The 19,967-nt window shown below is 41.9% G+C and overlaps 1 protein-coding gene and 1 pseudogene across 4 annotated transcripts in view; one reads left to right on the top strand and one right to left on the bottom strand.

Moving 5' to 3' along the window:
- ACSL6 (acyl-CoA synthetase long chain family member 6) overlaps window positions 1-19,967 on the bottom strand; it is a 79,532-nt gene that overhangs the window by 12,859 nt on the left and 46,706 nt on the right. For all 4 annotated transcript variants that reach the window (XM_049786731.1, XM_049786732.1, XM_049786734.1 and 1 more), the window contains exons 14-20: window positions 18,787-18,882; window positions 17,781-17,853; window positions 15,009-15,097; window positions 14,179-14,295; window positions 10,599-10,742; window positions 7,235-7,336; window positions 6,046-6,117 (exon numbers count right to left, since the gene is read on the bottom strand). In XM_049786731.1, the coding sequence (XP_049642688.1) occupies window positions 6,046-6,117; window positions 7,235-7,336; window positions 10,599-10,742; window positions 14,179-14,295; window positions 15,009-15,097; window positions 17,781-17,853; window positions 18,787-18,882 (693 nt within the window). The remainder of the gene's footprint in view (window positions 1-6,045; window positions 6,118-7,234; window positions 7,337-10,598; window positions 10,743-14,178; window positions 14,296-15,008; window positions 15,098-17,780; window positions 17,854-18,786; window positions 18,883-19,967) is intronic.
- Window positions 8,824-8,923, top strand: LOC126029279 (uncharacterized; annotated as a pseudogene).

The following is a 19,967-nucleotide window of genomic DNA, read 5'->3' as shown; positions in this document are numbered from 1 at the left end:
AAAAAAAAAAAAATGAAAGGAATCACTTTCTCCAACTTTAAACTGAACTATAAAGCAGTAATCTTTATTGGAATAAAGACAGACCCTAAAATCAGTGGAATAAATTTGAATATCTGGAGATGGATCCATAGGTTTACAATTTTTTTTTGTTTTGGTTTTTGGGTCACACCCGGCAGCACTCAGGGGGTACTCCTGGTTCTATGCTCAGAAATTGCTCCTGATAGGCTCGGGGGACCATATGGGATGCCGGGATTCGAATCACTGTCCTTCTGCATGCAAGGCAAATGCCTTACCTTCATGCTATCTCTCTGGTCCCTACAATTAATTTTTGATAAAGGAGCAAGAAATACAAAATGGAGCAAGAAAAGTCTCTTCAACAAGTTTTTTTGGGAAAACTGGTCAACTACATGGAAAAAAAATGAACTCAAACCTCCCGTTAACACCATGCACAAAGGTCAAATCAAAATGGATTAAAGACCTTGATATCAGATCTGAAACCATAAGAAACATAGAGGAAAATGTAAATAGAACACTCCATGATATTGAGACTAAAGGCATCTTCAAAGAGGAAACAACACTGGCCCAAGAATGTGGAAGCAACAATAAACAAATGGAACTACATTAAATGAGAAGCTTCTGTACTTGAAAAGAAATAGTGACTAAGATACAAAGGCTACCTTGAAATGGAAGAAACTAGTCATCCAACACCCAACAGATAAGAGGTTAATATCATAAGATATACAAGTCATTGATTGAACTTCACAAGAAAAAAAGATGGGAAGAAAAAATGAACAGACATTTCCTCAAAGAAGAAATACAAATGGCCAAAGTCACATAAAAAAATGCTCCATATCACTAATCATCAGGGAGATGCAAATCAAAACAATAATAAGATATCACCTCACACCACAGAGACTAGCACACATAACAAAAAAACAAGAACTAGTGCTACCATTAGTGCTGTTGTGGATGTGGGGAGAAAGAGATTCTCATTCAGTGCTGGTGGGAATGCAGACTGGTCCAGCCTTTTTGAAAAACAACATGGGCATTCTTCAGAAAGCTATAAATTGAGCTCCCATGTTATCCAGCAATACTAGTCCTAGGGATATATCCCAGGAACACAAAAACACAATATAAAAATGCCTTCTGTAGTCCTATGTTCAGCAGAGCACTATTAACAATAGCCAGAATCTGGAAACAACCCAGGTGCCCAACAACAGATGAGTGGCCTGAGAAACCATGGTACATCTATATAATGGAATGCTATGCAGCCATTAGAAAAAAATGAAATCATGAAATTTTCTTATACATGGACATGGATGGACATGGAGATTATTATGCTAGTGAAATGAGCCAGAGGGAAAGAGACAGACAGAATAATCTCACTCATTTGTGAGTTATAAGAAAAACAAAAGATAGTATGGTAATAATATCCAGAGACAATAGAGATAAGAGTCAGGAGGTTCAGCTTGGGGTAGAAAGCTTGCTAAAAAAAGCAGTTGAGTGTAGTTTGAGTTGGTGAGTGCAGTTAGAATAGATAAGTGTTTACTAGGACAATGGTATTTGGAACTCTGGACAAGAACTCTGTGAAGAAAGGAGAGAAAGTGACTTGCAAAGCACCCCTCTATTAAGAATAGTGCAAACCTGACAGAACTTTACAAGAAAAAAAATCTAATCCCATCAAAAAATGGGGAGAAGAAATGGACAGACACTTTGACAAAGAAGAAATACAAATGGCCAAAAGACACATGAAAAAATGCTCCACATCACTAATCATCAGGGAGATGCAAATCAAAACAACTATGATGTACCACCTCACACCACAGAGATTGGCACACATCACCATGAATGAGAACAAACAGTGTTGGCGGGGATGTGGAGAGAAAGGAACTCTTATCCACTCTTATCTAGTTCAACCTTTATGGAAAGTGATATGGAGATTCCTCCCCAAACTGGAAATCGAGTTCCCATACAATCCAGCTATACCATTCCTAGGAATATACCCTAGGTACACAAAAATACAATACAAAACACCCTTACTTACACCTATATTCATTGCAGCACTATTTACCACAGCAAGACTCTGGAAACAACCAAGATGCCCTTCAACAGACGAATGGCTAAAGAAACTGTGGTACATATACACAATGGAATATTATGCAGCTGTCAGGAGAGATGAAGTCATGAAATTTTCCTATACATGGATGTACATGGAATCTATTATGATGAGTGAAATAAGTCAGAGAGAGAAAAACACAGAATGGTCTCACTCATCTATGGGTTTTAAGAAAATTGAAAGACATTCTTGCAATAATAATTTTCAGACACAAAATAGAGAAGGGCTGGAAGTTACAGTTCACCTCATGAGACTCACCACAAACAGGGATGAGTTTAGTTAGAGAAATAACTACATTTTGAACTATCCTAATAATGAGAATGTATGAGGGAAATGGAAAGCCTGTCTAGAGTACAGGCAGGGGTGGGGTGGGGAGGAGGGAGATTTTGGACATTGGTGATGGGAATGTTGCACTGGTGATGGGTGGTGTGCTTTTCATGACTGAAACCCAAACACAATCACGTATGTAATCAAAGTGTTTAAATAAAAAAAAGGGGGAGAGAGAGAGACAGAGAGAGAGAGAGAGAGAGAGAGGGAGAGACAGAGACAGAGACAGAGAGAGACACACAGAGAGAGAGAAACAAATAACCTGCTGAGAGACAGGTAGGAGAGGGACTGAGGGTTGGGATGAAAACAAGAGACGTTGGTGCTAGGCGGGAAGGGTGCACTAGCAAAGGATGGTGTACACTGCATGACTGAAACCCAACAATGAACAATTTTATAACCACAGTAATAAAATAAAGCATTTTGAAAATTAAAATTCAAATGAAAAAATTAGTCAGGGTGAAATAAAAAAATTAATATTTGATTCATATAAATCCAATCTAGTAAGTCTTAACTTTTAACTGAATGATTTTAAATCTTGAGCTTAGACATTGAGTAGCTATATATGAGTATTTAAATGTTAGTATTAAAACTTAATGGATCACTAACTTTTGACAAAAAGGGAAAAGAACAAACTGAGACAAAATGTGGATTAATCTATAATTACCATATTTGCTGGCGTATAAGACGACCTTCAACCCATGAAAAACTTCCTAGAATCGGGAGTCATATTATATGCTGGTATACGGCATGCTGAAACTTGTTCCAGCTTCAGGGATGAGTGATCCGCACCCCTCTTACTTTTAAGAAGTAACTTACTTTTAAGACTTTTAGGAAGTTTTTCATGGGTTGAAGGGTCGTCTTATACGCCGGCAAATACGGCATGTTGAGCTCTGGAAAAGAACTGGGAATGTACTTTCCTAGGGCCTCGGTTCTGCTCTCCTATGGTCAAGCAGGGCACACACTGTTAGGCAGAGGTGGAAAGATTAAGGATGGGGTGGAGATGCCAGAAACCAACAAAGAGGAAAATGAGAACACAGAAAATGAAGAGGCCTTTTGGATGTCACATGTCTTCTCAGTATTTGATGTTACCATGGTGAGGGCAGATTATTAGAGCAGAAATTCTGCTTAAGGAGTATGGAAAGTCAAGAATACGTCTTGTCTCAGTAAAAGCTCTAACTAGAGCTATGGTTAACAATGGAAAAAACGACCAAGTTTTCAAAGTTTTTAGCATAATCTGGAGAGTTGTTAGTCTTTTTCATAAAGAGTAATTGGATTGGGGCCGGGAAGGTGGCGCTGGAGATAAGGTGTCTGCCTTGTAAGCGCTACCAAGGAACGGACCGCGGTTCGATCCCCCGGCGTCCCATATGGTCCCCCCAAGCCAGGGGCGATTTCTGAGCACATAGCCAGGAGTAACCCCTGAGCGTCAAACGGGTGTGGCCCAAAAACCAAAAAAAAAAAAAAAAAAAAGAGTAATTGGATTAAGATTTTTTTCCATAAACCCTGGGGTTGATCATCTGACATGACACCAGCAGAGGGCGTGCAGGCCTTGGAAATGAAAAAGGAAGTTCTCAGGAGTTTATTCGTTTAGGTGCAGGCCCTGGTGTTCCAAGAACCCTCTTAGTCATCTGAGCAGAGCAGTTAGCAGACAAGGTCTGTATTGAACAACCAACCCAGTGTAGACCCTCTGATTAATATGACCCAGCCATATACAGCTCCCTAGAAATAAAGTTTAGAACTGCCATTGAAGTCAATCCTAGAAAATCCAGTAATTTAAGTAATTATGTCAGAACCAACTTTGTATTCACAAAGATAAACACAATTTTTCTAATTTTAATAGTTTATTTTTTAAAAAAAAACCCAAGTAACTATTTATCTAGGCCTTATTTGTTTCCACACACGCTGACATGTCAGATGAGGGTAAACCCCTGATTTTATTTCAAAAAAAATTTTAATGCTCTCAAGTTTCTGAAACAGTATTTAAATTTCTCAGTCTAAAAATAAAACAAATTAAAGTCAATCTACAGAAATGTTTTTCAGTTACAAATTACTGCAGTTGGAATTTATGTTTAGCCTGGTTTTAAAATTTTTCAGGGTCAGTGAAAAAATTTTCAGGGCCAGGGAGGTAGTACAGTAGGTAAGGTGCTTGCCTTATATGCAGCCAAACCGGATTTGATCCCCAGCATCCCATATGATCCCCTGAGAACTACCAGGAGTGATTCCTGAACATAGATCCAGAAGTAACCCCTGAGCACCACCAAGTGTGGTCCAAAAACAAAATTAAAAAAAAAGAAAGCAGGCCCGGAGAGATAGCACAGTGGTGTTTGCCTTGCAAGCAGCCGATCCAGGACCAAAGGTGGTTGGTTCGAATCCCGGAATCCCATATGGTCCCCCGTGCCTGCCAGGAGCTATTTCTGAGCAGACAGCCAGGAGTAACCTCTGGGCACCGCCGGGTGTGGCCCAAAAACAAAAAAAAAAAAAAAAAAAAAAAAAAGCAGCTATTTTCGCTTATCAAAATGGAAAAAAAATAAAAATTCATATAAATTTAGAGTTTCTAACATATACGTGGGGACCCTCTTAGAAAACCAAAATTTTATAAACAATCATTACAGTAAATGGAAAAATTTTAGTTGGCTTTTAATTATCTTTCTGCTTTAAAATTTATTTTTAAATTTCTCATTAAAAAGAATATATGCATGGCATGGCATATATAGCAAGGGCCAAGTATACTTATAAACTCAGTTACAATAAGAACCCCAACTTTGAAAGGCACAAAAAATTTTAAGAGGACAGCTGAATCTTCCTGGGCCAACCCAGCAAGCTGTCCCCACTGCAGCCAAATAGATAAGTTTCCATAAAAATATAAATAGGACACTGATCTTTTTTGTTTGTTAGTTTTTTGGTTTGGGGCCACACCCAGCGGCAGCACTCAGGGTTACTCCTGGCTCTGTGCTCAGAAATTACTTCTGGCAGGCTCGGGGGACCATATGGGATGCTGGGAATCGAACCCACGTTTGTCCTTAGTTGGCCACATGAAGACAAATGCCCTACCGCTGTGCGATTACTCTGGCCCAAGACAGGCACTGTCTTTTTGTTTTGTTTTGTTTTTGTTTTTGTTTTTGTTTTTGGGCCACACCCGGTGGTGCTCAGGGGTTACTCCTGGCTGTCTGCTCAGAAATAGCTCCTGGCAGGCACGGGGGACCATATGGGACACCGGGATTCGAACCAACCACCTTTGGTCCTGAATCGGCTGCTTGCAAGGCAAACGCTGCTGTGTTATCTCTCCGGGCCCCGACAGGCACTGTCTTAACTACTAAAGGTAGCCTGGATATAGACAACACAGGAGTGATGGTGAATGATACTGCAGCTTCACAAATACTTGTTACATGAGGGCAAAAGCAGACTCACTCAACATACAACAGACTAGTTTTAAATTCATGGAGCCAGTTAGTTGGGAAAGGGTCTGGGGCTATATTATGGGGGGTGGGGAGGGGAGTCTAGGTGAGTCTTATCATAATTATCATTTTTATCAAATTATCATTATCATAATTTCATTTTCATCATTACTTAACAGATTCTAAGAAGCAAGGCAGGGCAATAGTTACCTGTTCAAAAGAATGGAGTCCACTTTCTTTTCCTAACCTCACCAAATCTTCCAAAATGGCTTTCTTCAGCTCCTGAATTAAACCACAGCGATAAAATTACAAGGCAAGAAAAATTACATTTCAAGATGGAGAGGGCGGAAACTAGGTGTTCTGAGCAAAATCTGGTATAAGATTGTGTGATTCATCCCCCCCCCCCCCTTCAACTGGGCCTGCCACTCCCTGGCAACCTCCACCTCCCATCAGGAAGGAAGTGACAGACATGGGGTCACAGAGAAAGCTCAAAGAAGCTAGCTAAGGTACAAGCTGACTTTCTTTAAGTGGCCCCTAGCTCAGCGATGAATCCTTCACTGCTGTCATCACCACGAGAGAGGGCTGGGAGAACAGAAGTGTATGGCTGAAGTTGAGAAAGAAACCATGTGACAGGAAGGGGTTTGGCACTGAGCCAGAGAGCACAGTGATTCTTCTCCACACAACACTACATGTGCCATGAGGAGGTTTCTGAAGAAGTGAATGGCTGATAACTCAGTCAGGACAATTAGCCACTTTTTCACTTCCCTGAGTGTTTCTCTAAGTACTGAAGAAACAAATACACTTTATCTTTAAAAAAGAGTGCATAGGGGCCAGAGTGGTGGCGCAAGTGGTAAGGCATCTGCCTTTGCATGAGCTAGCCAAGGAAGGACCACGGTTTGATCCCCACGTGTCCCAAATGGTCCCCAAGCCAGGAGTGATTTCTGAGCAGATAGCCAGGAGTAACACCTAAGCATCACCGGGTGTGCCCCCCCCCAAGAAAAACCCCCAAAAACGACACAACACAAAAAAAGAGCGCATAAATCAAAAGGCTTGTGTTTACATTGGACATTGCCATTAAGCAGCTGGTGTGGCCCTGGGCAAAGTGCTTTCTCTCCGGACTCTTCTAAAAGCTGCAAAAAGAACAGGCTTGGACAAGCCTCCTGGGATTTTTCTTGACTCTGAAATGTAATGATTTATCAAACTTTCTAGAAGAAAAATAAGTTCCGTCACGACTCCAAATTAGCAGACACTCTGACCTCAGTTTTCCAACTACTTATAAAATGATGTTAGAGTTTTTCCCTAGGTCTTCATATTTCACTAGGTACACTGTTCTTTCCTCTCATTATTAAATTTCACAAAAGACCCAACACTTTTCAGGAAACAGTTTCAAGATACTCACCTTATTTGTACAAAGATCTCCATATGAACCTTCAATTCCTCTCTTTTGGGACCAGGAGGGCAAGACTTCTGGGTCAGGCACGACAATACCCACCAAAAAGGCCTGTAAAAAGCACCAAAGGAGAATGTCATAGTGAAACTTTTTTTTTTTTTTTTTTTTGTTTTTGGGTCACACCCGGCAGTGCTCAGGGGTTACTCCTGGCTGTCTGCTCAGAAATAGCTCCTGGCAGGCATGGGGGACCATATGGGACACCGGGATTCGAACCAACCACCTTTGGTCCTGGATCAGCTGCTTGCAAGGCAAACGCCGCTGTGCCATCTCTCAGGACCCAGTGAAACTTTTTTTTTAAGTGGTTATTTGTGGTCCACCATTAAAAATAATCTCTTAGTATTCTCAGACTCCACCCATTTCTAAGTATAGTAATGGTTATGAAACATTTCTACCAAAATATCATATATACCTGACTCTTTATTTTTTAATATATCCCTCTGATTTTGTAAAATAATAATAAGCGTAGTGAGATTAAGACTCAGTAAAGTTAGACCAATATATATGATTCTCTTGCAAATCTTTGGGTAGAAGAATTTGGCCACACCCAGATCTGCTCAGAGATTACTCTGGGAGCCAGGGATCTAGCAGGGTGTAATCACGTACAAGTTAAGTGCCTTAACCCCTGTACTGGCTCTTTAGCCCCTCTCATGCAAGTCTTTTTGTTTTGTTTTGTTTTGTATTTATTTTTCACATGCAAGTCTTAAATTAGTTCATCTTTAGGATGCCAATCAAACCTATGAAACAAAACATATATATTTCTCAGGATTTTCAAACCCTTTATAAATTATTTAATTGACACTTATTAAATAAGTATATTTAAATATATATTTAATGTTTATTAATATGGCAATTGATAAATTAAATAAAATTATCATTTTATTATTAAATGATTATTCAATTAATAATGGTCCTCATTCATGAAGAATGTCATTCAATTTTCAAGACATTTTCTTAAAAAATAACTTGGGGCTGGAGAGATGGCATGGAGGTAAGGTGTTTGCCTTGCATGCAGGAGGACAGAGGTTCGAATTCGGGCATCCCATAGGGTCCCCTGAGCCTGCCAGGAGCGATTTCTGAGCATAGAGCCAGGAGTAACCCCTGAGTGCTGCCAGGTGTGACCCAAAAACCACCACCACCACCACCACCAACAACAACAACAATAACTTAAGGGGGCTGGAGAGATAGCACAGCAGTAGGGCATTTGCCTTGCCTGCAGCCTACCCGGGATGGACCTGGATTTGATTCCTGGCATCCCACATGGTCCCCTGAGCCTGCTATGAGTGATTTCTAAACACAAGAGCCAGGAGTAACCCCTGAATGTTGCCAGGTGTGGCCCAAAACCCAAAAACCAAGCAAACAAACAAAAAAAATTAAGGGGGTCTGGAGCCACAGTACTGCAGGTAGGGAGTGTGTATTGCATGTGGCTAACCCAGGTTCAATCCCTGGGGCCCTATTTGGTCCCCCAAGCCCTTCCAGAAGTTATCTCTAAACACAGAAAATGCCAGAAGTGGCCCTCCCCACACAAAAAAACTTAAGGGTGCTTGCTTCAGTAGTGCTGTACTAAAACTGGAATGATGGAAGATTAGCATTGCTCTTACACAGGATGATATATAAATTCATGAAGTTTTTTATATTTTATTTGTTTATTTGGGGGGGGAGGGGACACCAGCAGTGCTCAGGGCTTATTCCTGGCTTTGAACTTGGGGATCATTCCTAGTGGGCTCAGGGGACCATATGGGAATTTGCTGGGGATTGAACTCTGGGTTGGTGACATCCATGACCTACCCACTATACTATCATTGCAGCCCTCAGAACAGGGGTCTCAAACTCAATTTACCTGGGGGCCGCAGGAGTCAAAATCGGGGTGATCCTTGAGTGCAAAGTCAGTAGTAATCCTTGAACATTGGGGGGTGTGACCCAAACAACTAAAACAAAACAAAACAAAATTCCTCTAGGACAGGGCCACAAAATGTTGTTCGGAGGGCAGCAAACGGCCTGCGGGCCATGAGTTTGAGACCCCTGCCTTAGAGTTTCTTACTTTAATCATGCAAACTGCAGTCACATGGATGAAACTAGAGGCTATCATTAGAGTAAAATTAATCAGAAAGAATAAGTCACAGAATCTGACTTAAACAAATTTAGGGAAACTGGAGCGATACCACAGTGGCAGGGTATTTGCCTTGCACACAGCTGACCTAGGACAGATCAGGGTTCAATCCCTGGCATCCCATATTGTCTCCAAGCCAGCCATAAATGATTTCTGAGCAGTCAGGAGTAAACCCTGAGTGCCACTGGGTGTGACCCCAAATCCCAAAATAAAATAAAATTAAATTAAAAAATTTAGGGTCCAGAGAGATTGTGCAGCGATTAAGGCTGGCCTTACTTGAGGATGATCCTAATTCAAATCCTGGTATCTCATATGGCTCCCTGAACATTGCCACAGTGATCCCTGAGCACTGAGTTAGACTGTCTTAAACAAAGACTTAATCTTTAGTAACATTTAACTATATAAATCCAGTGGTAACATATAATATACTTACTATAATCTTTCTGATTTCAAATAGAAGTGCAGTTAAAAGCCAGAGATACAGTGGGTAGGGCACTTGCCTTGCACAGAGTGTCCCAGGTTTGTTTGTTTTGTTTTGTTTTGTTTTGTTTTTTTTTTGGGTCACACCTGGTGGTGCTCAGAGGTTACTCCTGGCTGTCTGCTCAGACATAGCTCCTGGCAGGCACGGGGAACCATATGGGACACTGGGATTTGAACCAACCACCTTTGGTCCTGGATCGGCTGCTTGCAAGGCAAACACTGCTGTGCTATCTCTCCGGGCCCGACCCAGGTTTAATCTGTATCCTATATAATTCTCCCAAGAAATTGCCTGTCCCACCTAACTCTGGGCTGCTGCCCTCTGACCATTAATTTGGAATCCCTCCCTTATTCTCCCCCATTAGACACCTAGTGGGTATAGCCCTGATAGCTCCAGCATCACTGGGAGGCCCAAAACCAAAGAACACAAAATTTGTAAAAATACAGATGACTGGAAATATTTACCATTTTAATCAATTAGCAAATAAGTCCAAGATAACTCGTAGATTTTCCACAGGCCTAATGCACACGGGAGGAGTAGAGCATGTGGGACTCACTGTTTGCTTTTTAATCAATGACTCACCTTTCCTTGAAAATACTTTCAATTTTTATAGTTGAAGTAACATGTTGCAACAGTGTTTATGCTTTTGGTAAATAAAGTTACTGCACTTCCGACAACAGTAAAGTGCCAAAGACCCTCCACTCATTTCGAAGCAAGGATACACTCACCTTTAAGCTGTCTCCATGGACATAGATTTGTGACACAGGCTCACAGCGGATGTAGATGTTCTCAATCTTCTCAGGTGCCACATATTCTCCCTGAGCAAGTTTAAATATGTGCTTTTTCCGATCAATAATTTTAAGAGTTCCGGCCTGTGGTGTTGGACAGAGAACATCATCAAATGACTTCCCCAAGCCCACAGCTTTCCCTTTCTCAGCAATATAGCCCCTTGACCAGGCCCCATCCTGCTACAGACCCCACTGGGAGCTGCTTCCCATGACCTATGCTCTCTCAGAGGCATGGGATTGGATGCAGAGTGCCTCTATGCACACAGGCCAAAGGCTCCCTGCTCTGTGGAGTCCTAATTGTCCTTTTTTTTTTTTTCTCCCCAGCAGGGAACCCCTGTGTGCACAAGCCTGGTGGCAGACATCCTTCCAGAAGGCCACCTGTCTTCCATCAGTGTCCTATCTTACCTAGGCCCTGGCTCTAGCTGTTCTTTTGCTAACAACATCTTCATATTTGATCCCCTACACATGTTTAGCCTCTTGTTTCCACACCCCAAAGGCAGCCCCTGCTGCCCCCAACATGGCACAGGACTGAAAGAGGCCCCCACTGAGACCTACCTGATAAGTCAGAGTCCTCATTCCTCCAGAATGACAGATCACTCTTTAGTGACCTCTACAGGAGACATGTCCCGATTGGGCACTGAATGCTGTGTCCTTGGCCTCACGGACCTCAACTCATCTCCAACTCCCCCGTAATGTTGCTGAGTGCACCTTTCTTATTTGGCTCAACCCCTGAAGGATATAGTTTCCAAACATATGGGAAGTATTCCCTGAAGTAACTGCCAGTTGTCTCATCACTATCCATTCCCATGTTAAACCTCTTCCCGTCAAACCTCTTCTCTGAGCTCCAAGCCTAGAACCTAACTGTCCTCAGAACACATTCAAGCTCAGTTAATGTCCCCTGCAGGATATAGTATACTTCAACTGAAGTTCATCACAATCCCACTTCAGCCTGACTGAGCTCCCAAGCCCCAATTCTGAAAAGGGCCTTGCTGTTTGCTTCTCCTGGGACTTTCAGGTTGCTGAGTCAGGCTTACCAGTCCTCAGGGCCACTTCATCCACCATCAAAATCATCTAATGACACCACTCTGTGTGCATCTGAATGCCCCTTCTCCCTATGTGAGGCCTACCAGAACCAGAGAACAAAGACAGCTGGAATTCTCCAAGCTCAGGCTGCCGATCAGCTGCTTTCCGAACATTGACTTTTCTTCTTCTAATGGCACCCTACACACACAGTAAATAATCACCTCCATTTCACAATTGATTAAAGTGAGGATCAGAAGTCACTTAACATATCCCAAAGCCACAGTTAAAAATTAATGTGGGGGCCCGGAGAGATAGCACAGCAGCGTTTGCCTTGCAAGCAGCCAATCCAGGACCAAAGGTGGTTGGTTCGAATCCCGGTGTCCCATATGGTCCCCTGTGCCTGCCAGGAGCTATTCTGAGCAGACAGCCAGGAGTAACCCCTGAGCAATGCCGGGTGTGACCCAAAAACAAAAAACGAAAAACAAAAAAAAGAAAAAGTAATGTGGGCCAGGATTTGGAGCAGATCCTTCTGGATCAGAATTTTAGGCCTTTTACTTGATGTATCCAATACTATTTCAAAGTAACAATACTTTTTTTTTTTAAAGTAACTTCTAGAAGACTCTGCTTCTTGTCTGTGAGTTCGGCACTAGGTGTTTCTTGGAAATTGATTTATTAATGTCTCACAACACCAGACAAGGTGGATATTTTTGTTGTTGTTACAGTCATATTTTAATTTATCATGGGTTTACCACTGGTTAAAAGTATAAATGTTTGGGGCCTGGAGAGATAGCACAGCGGCGTTTGCCTTGCAAGCAGCCGATCCAGGACCAAAGGTAGTTGGTTCGAATTCCGGTGTCCCATATGGTCCCCCGTGCCTGCCAGGAGCTATTTCTGAGCAGACAGCCAGGAGTAACCCCTGAGCACTGCCGGGTATGGCCTAAAAGCCAAAAAAAAAAAAAAAAGTATATATGTTTGCGTAGTTTTGGGTGTTGGTTTTATTCAAGCTGCAGAGCATCAGCAGCACAAGATATAAGATTTTGTGATTCACCGGGCAGTTTCAAAATGTAAAGACCTCTTGAAAATAAATAATATAAAAGGATACACAGAGCCTTCAAAACTGTCTGTGTGAGGGCCTGAGCTCTATGAGCTGATGAGACTACCCAGCCTGTGCCCTGATACTTCTTCAAAAACCTGCCCTCAACACACATATACCTGTGGGTAGCTCAGACTTCCAGTGCCTCTCCACAAGTGCTATTTATTGCACCTTCCCAGATTGTCCTTCTCAGCATCTCCTCAGCCTTCCAACATGACTCATATGCTAAGATTCAAATCCCTGTCCTCTGTCAAGTAAGCATGGCCCTTTGCCCAGACTCATCATGCTAGAGTGAAACTTATCTCTCATTATTAGGCCGAGTCCCTAGCCAAGGGTACACAACAAGCTAGTGTATCCACTCTGTTGTAGGAATGAGGGGTTTTCAAAGGGAAGAGCACAGCTTCACACAGGTATATCAGTGCAGCAGCCCAGAGGACCCAGGAGGGCTTGACATCACTCACAAGCCTGATAACCTCAACATCTCAGAACATCCAACCACATCCAATGCAGCTTTGGAAAATCATTGGAGAGCCCCTGGGTTGGCTGTATTGAGCAAAGGCTCTTGATGCCAGTGACAGAGCCTTTATCTGGTCCTGGCTTCCATCTTCCTGTCTCTAATGGGCCAGGCATTCTGCTAACTGCTTGCAGTATAATTTCATTTATTCCTCACAATAACCAGAAAGGTAAATAATACTATTCTACCTAATTTACAAATGACCAAATGAGGCACAATTACTAGCTTTGGCTGAAAGTTGGAAGTGCTAGCCAAAGCATGCTATGTGATCTTGTTCTCTTATTCTATAAATGAAGCTCCAGGGAGGGATGATACTTTGATAGTACCAAAGAGGTTCAAGCATCCTTCCATCCTACTCCATACTTTCCCAGTAGCTCAGCACCATGTCTCAGCTGGGGATCAGTGTCTATCAGATCCCAGCCGAGCCATCCTCAGATTTCCAGGAGCTATGCTCTTGAATTCTCCAATCAGTTCCACAGCACTGCCAGATCTTATTCTGAAAACCATTCATAAAAGGAAGTGGGTCCCAGGGCCGAGGTGATAGCACAGTGATAGGGCATTTTCCTTGGACGCAGATCCAGGTTCAATCCCTGGCATCTCAAATGGTTCCCCGAGCCTGCCAGGAGTGATTTCTAAACACAGAGCCAGAAATAACTCCGGAGTGCTGCTGGTTGTGGCCTCCAAAAAAGCAAAAACAAAAACAAAAAAAGGGGGAAGTGGGTCTCAAACTCTAGCCCTGACCCCCTAACAAACATCCCTCCTTCACAGTGTCCCAGAATGAATGCCAGAGAGGATATAGAGAAGCCCCTTGACTCCTACTCAGGAGTGAACTAGTCAGATACCGCCCACCACCAGAACCTTCAGCACCCCAACATTCCCAACATACACACCGGCAGCCACTTCCCGATGTCTCCAGTGTGAAGCCAGCCGTCGCTGTCTAGAGCCTCTTTTGTCCTGTCTGGATCTTTCAAGTAACCTTTAAATACATTTGGTCCTCTCACACATATCTGTAGGGACAAACACCCAGTTTCTCTAAGCCCACAGCCTATGAAATCCAGACATGAAGCTGTGAAGAGTTATGAGTGAAGCACACACAGCCTCGGGGAACCTACCTGGGAAATGGCAGGGATGGAAACAGGACAGGAATAGCCACTGCTGCCTGAAGTCTTATTAATTAGTAGTTTAAACAGACTTGATAGAACTCAGGTTCAATCCCTGGCACCACATATGGTTCCCAGAGTCTCTTCAGGAGAGATTCCTGAGCACAGAGCCAGGAGTAACCCCTGAGAACCATTGGATATGATGAAAAGCAAGAAAAAAACAACAACAAAGAAAAACAAGAAACCAAAAAAACAATGCCTACACTGACTTGATATATAAGATGAAAAAAAATTTTAGATCTCTTTGATGTGTAACTTACAAGATATACAGCAAGATAACAACAAAAGGCCAATGGCAACATAATGGGAGAACTGATCCACACAACTGAGTTTGGTGTGGGCATTTGAAAGGAAGGGGCACTGGGGTCCTTGAGGAGGAAAATGGATACACTAGTGATGGTGTGGGATTGGAATTATGTGCACTGCATACCATCATTAACAGTATTGCAAATCACAGAACCCCAATTAAAAAAAACCTAAAAATCCTATTTCTATTGTGTTTTGTTTTTACTCACTGCATATAGCATCCTTATACGTGAATGGCAAATGCTTAAGTTTACCTCTCCCTCGCCTTTGCAGGTCCAATAGTTCAGTTCCTCCACATCTACCAGCTTGATATGATTGCAGGGCAGAGGAGCCCCAACATGCCCTAGGAGACAAAACTGTAAATGTCAATTTCAGATCCACTTCAGAACTGTAACCAACCCCAGGCAGACAAAATGGGGAATCACAGATGCAAAGTGATATCCCTTTAGAGACCCTCCCCAAATAATAGATTCTGATTCACTAGGTCCTACAATTCTATATTTTGTGAAAGCTGGGGTGAAGGCTCCTAAGCAGTGCTCAGGAGTCCAGGGGTCACTTCCAATGATTCTAAGGCAACAAAGTGTACCATATATTTGACACGGTGATGCTTGGGCCCAGAGGTTTTGGGATTATCTAAGCCAACGTGGCCATGCTCAAGGCCCTCTGGCCCTTTATCTAGTGGGGCTTAAAGATATCTTCCACTGTGCCTGATCCACGCAACTGAGTTTGGTGTGGCAGTGCTCAGAGGTCACATAGTGTTGAGGATTGAACTTGAGGCCTCACCCATACCTGGTATGCTTTCTAACATTTTGAGCTATCTCTCTAGTCCCTAGAGTTTACAAATCTTATGCACACTCAAAAGATTCTGACATCTCTTGTCTATCTTACACCTCAGTAACAAATGAACAAAGTAACTTATCCCCATAAAGGAATACTTCAAATTTCTTATATACTCCAACTGAAAATTACAACTAATAATTGTCATAAAAATTTACTGGTTAAGTAAAGGGGTTTTGTTTTTGTTTTAGGGCCAGACCTGGTGGTGCTCGGGGGTTACTCCGGACTTTGCACTTGGAAATTACTCCTGGCAGGCTTAGGAACCGTATGAGATGCCAGGGATTGAACCTGGATTGGCCACATGCAAGGCAAATGCCCTACTCACTGTGCTATCACTCCAACCTCCAAGTAAAGAGTTTTAAAGATGAGGTCCTGAATAGTGAGCCACATAAATGGAAATGCGGCAATTTGATTTTTCTTTTAAACAAAAGAATTGTGCTAAATCTTGTCCAATTGTAAGAAAGGTATTAGGTAAGAAAGGTTTTATGGTAAAGATGCATGACAAGGACAAAACCCTCAAAATTCTTAGATAGGAAAATGTAGAGAATGACACTAGGAGGTAAGAAGTGTCCAAAGGGAGGAGAAACATGAGAGAGATCAGTAAACATGTCGCAGTAAGGAGGAAAAAAAAATAAGTGAACCAGGATCTAAGAAGATAATTCTGATAGATCTGTCAGTGTTAGAGAGATCAAAGAATGTATACTAAAGACATCTTATTCAGTTAGAGTTAAAAGAAATAAAATTGAGGTTGGGGAGAGGAAGTATGTTTATAGTTGGCCAAATACAAATCATGTTTCTGCTGACTTCCTTAAGGTGCTCTGTACACATTTTTTGGGAGGGGATCACACCGGATGGCGCTCAGGGTTTACTCCTACGTCTGTGCTCAGAAATCGCTTCTGGGAGGCTCAGGGGACCCATATAAGATGCTGGGAATAGAACCAGAATCGGCCCTGTGTTGACTATGTGTAAGGCAAATGCCCTACTGTTATGCTATTGCTCTAGCCCCCTACAGTACATATTTCTTTTGCATGTACATAAGCTCAAGTTTTCTAGTGCATAGTTGAGCAAACATAAGCCTACATGGTGACTTCCAACTCATACAAGTTAGCTTCCTGAGGGATTCTGTTATTTTCAGATTCTTTCTAGGTCTGGTCTATATCTGGTGATAGCTTGTGCAATCTTGCCTTAAAAGATGAAGTTCTGGGGGCCAGAGAGATAGCATAGAGGTAGGGCATTTGCCTTGCATGCAGAAGGATGTTGGTTCGAATCCCAGCATCTCATATGGTCCCCTGAGCCTGCCAACAGCAATTTCTTTTTTTTAAATTATCTTTATTTAAACACCATGATTACAAATATGATTATAGTTGCATGATTACAGTCATTTAAAGAACACCCCCTTCACTGGTGCAACATTCCCACCACCAATTTCTCAGATCTCCCTCCTCCCCACCCCACCTACACCTGTACTCGAGACAGGCTTTCTACTTCCCACATTCATTCACATTGTTATGATAGTTTTCAGTGTAGTTATTTCTCTAACTGCACTCATCACTCTATGTGGTGAGCTTCATGTCATGAGCTGCACCTACCAGCCCTCATCTCTCTTGTCTCTGAGATACTGTTAAAAATGTCTTTCATTTTTCCAACAGCGATTTCTGAGCATAGAGCCAGGAGTAACCCCTGAGCGCTGCTGGGTGTGACCCAAACAAAGTTTGTTTGAAGTTCTTTAGGCTGAGGATATGGATAAGATATGTCACCTTCTAAAATTAATATTAATATCACAGAAGACTACAGTTCTTAAAAGCCCTTTAGAAACAGGGCTCTGGCTATTCCAAATTTACTTCCACCCCTAAATCATACTTATTTCACAGCTGCTTCATATTTTCTAATATTATTCAATGAGAAAATGTAAACCCCTCAAACACAACATACTTATATACACAATTTAGAACCTATCAAACACACAATATAATGATAATATAAGCATTTTATTGCTTAGAGATGAATTGTTATTTATTCTTTTTTCACAATTCTTTTACCTACAGAAGAAATAGCAAAACACAAAAATATGTCACAAAGTGAATAACCAATTCACATACACTACCCAGACAAAACCAACATGAGTGTTTTTCACTATTCCTTTGCTAAGTGCCCATGCAACTCATTATCACATCTCCAGTCCAGCTTACCTGAGGTCCAGTCCCCGGGTGTAGTAAAGGTACATCCAGCTGTGCATTCAGTTTGACCGTAACCTTCATAAACCTTTGAGCAAAACACGGAAACCACACTGTGGACACAACTTCCTGTAGATGACTAGTTCTCATTTTCAGCCAGTGAGCCTCCTACTGAGCATCTGGCTGCTCCATGCTGGGGACAGTGGAATGGGATGTATTTTGGAGGTAGGTAACTCCAGGTGAAGCTGAACACAGACAACAGGTGTTTGTGTGGAAGTGCTATTTTTACCATAGACACCCAGAAGATAAGGTTTCGTGGTCTGGGTAAAGATTTCTGATCTATTTTTAACTACTTTATTTTTTTCATTTCAGTATGTGTTGATGACAACTCTTAAAATTCACTATATATTTTTATCTGTTTCTCTAGGTTTTCCCCCCCTCTAGCAATCCATATGCTTACAGGAAAATATCATGTGTGAAACTCTGCCTTTGGGAGTGGTCAGGCCATGTTGGTAGAGAACAGAAAGACAATACAAGAAGCCCATAGCTGCTAATACAGAAATGTTAAGCATACACATGATGAACCAGATGTGCCTACTGTACTTTAAACCCATCAGTTAGAACCACCACATCACTATGCTCTAAGACTGTGGCAGCAACAATAAGTGCCAACTGAAGGAATGAATTGATTGGGTGAATAACTCAAAAGAATTTTCCACTACCTCTTAAACTCCTCTATTAGACAGGAGGATGTGGAGATGCAGAAGCATTGTGTGGTACAAGCTCTAAGACTTTGAAGAAGCTTCTGGCTTATTCTATCCCTCTTTCCCCAGTGAAACACCTGAACTTTCTAGAATGTTGACAAGTCATCTTCGCCTTTTTCCATCCTCAGAGGAGGGAGTTTTTATCCCACCAAGTCTTACCCTCAGAAACTTTTTCCAGAACAACAAAGGATATAGTTGATATCCTGCCCTTCCCTAACATATATTATTGCCACTAGGAAATCACCAAATGACAATACCTGGCATCCCAGAGCTGCCCGGAGGAATCCTAGGACTGCGGGAGAAGCGGGGGCTGCTCCAGTAACAATCATCCTCACTTTCCCCCCAAGACTGGCCTGTGGGAAGAGAGAAGAACCAGAAGTTTGTACTATTCAAGTAGGATTCTAGCCCATCTGGGCCTCAAGCAACGTCAACATTCAACAGCTGGATTTACCTGGACCCCAGACTAGGGACTGAAAGGAGATTGGAGGCTATTCAACACAGGAATTGAAAAAATTCTTTCTTCTTCCATATGAACCAATTAGCTTTGTGACTCAACCAAATTATAGCCACCCCTTTTGTGTCCTCTGAGAACTAAGGCATTGACCTGAGGAGCATCCTACCATTTTGATTCTCTCTTCCTTAATGTGCACAGTTGCTCCCTCACTCTCTTGCCACTGCAAGCATCCAAAAACAATTACTTAGGACAATTTCTTCCCACTTCCAGTTTAATGGCATAACTTTTTTTTTTCTCCATGTAGAAATCAATATTAAGCTCTATTTACTATAAACTGCAGAGGACAAAGAATTCTTTAAACACTTTGTTTCTGTAACTTGAGATGAGAGTGTTTAAATATTCATTTTCATAGCTAAAAATATGCTAAGAGAAGATGAGTAGCTTTACTAACTAGTGACAAATTCCTTGGGTCAGATAGAGTTTGAAAATATTATAGAGGATCTTAAAATGAGCACTTTTTGCTTGGCGTGGATTGGGATGGGAAATAAGAAGAAAAAAAGAAGACTCTTGACCATCTCTTTACACAGACCTAAGCACTAAGGAAAAGCTTCCCTGGCAAGGGCTCCAGGGTGGGAAAAAAACGTTCATGTCCCACTGGCTCTCTGGTGAACCTGGCAAGAAGGGCAAAGTTGTCCTGATGCTGGAGAGGTCTAAGGACCTACCTACTTTTCAGGAGAGTCCTTGCTGCTTTCTGTTCTCTAAAGAACAAAAATTAGTTCTTTAGAAGTTCAGTGGTGTTAAAGTGAAGCTTTACCTTTATGACTGATACATTTAAAAAATTTCAGGTTACTGGGATGAACTTCTCTGTAAGGCTGTCATCAAGTATTGAGAGATAGCTTTATAATCCTCATTTTTCTTTCTTTTCTCCCTTTCTCTGTTTTCTTTTCTGTCTTTCCTTCCTCCATTTTTTTGGCCACACCTGCT

This window comes from Suncus etruscus, chromosome 14, assembly GCF_024139225.1.
Source record: "Suncus etruscus isolate mSunEtr1 chromosome 14, mSunEtr1.pri.cur, whole genome shotgun sequence".
In the NCBI taxonomy this organism is placed as follows: Eukaryota; Metazoa; Chordata; class Mammalia; order Eulipotyphla; family Soricidae; genus Suncus; species Suncus etruscus.
This window is presented reverse-complemented; position numbering and strand designations above follow the sequence as displayed.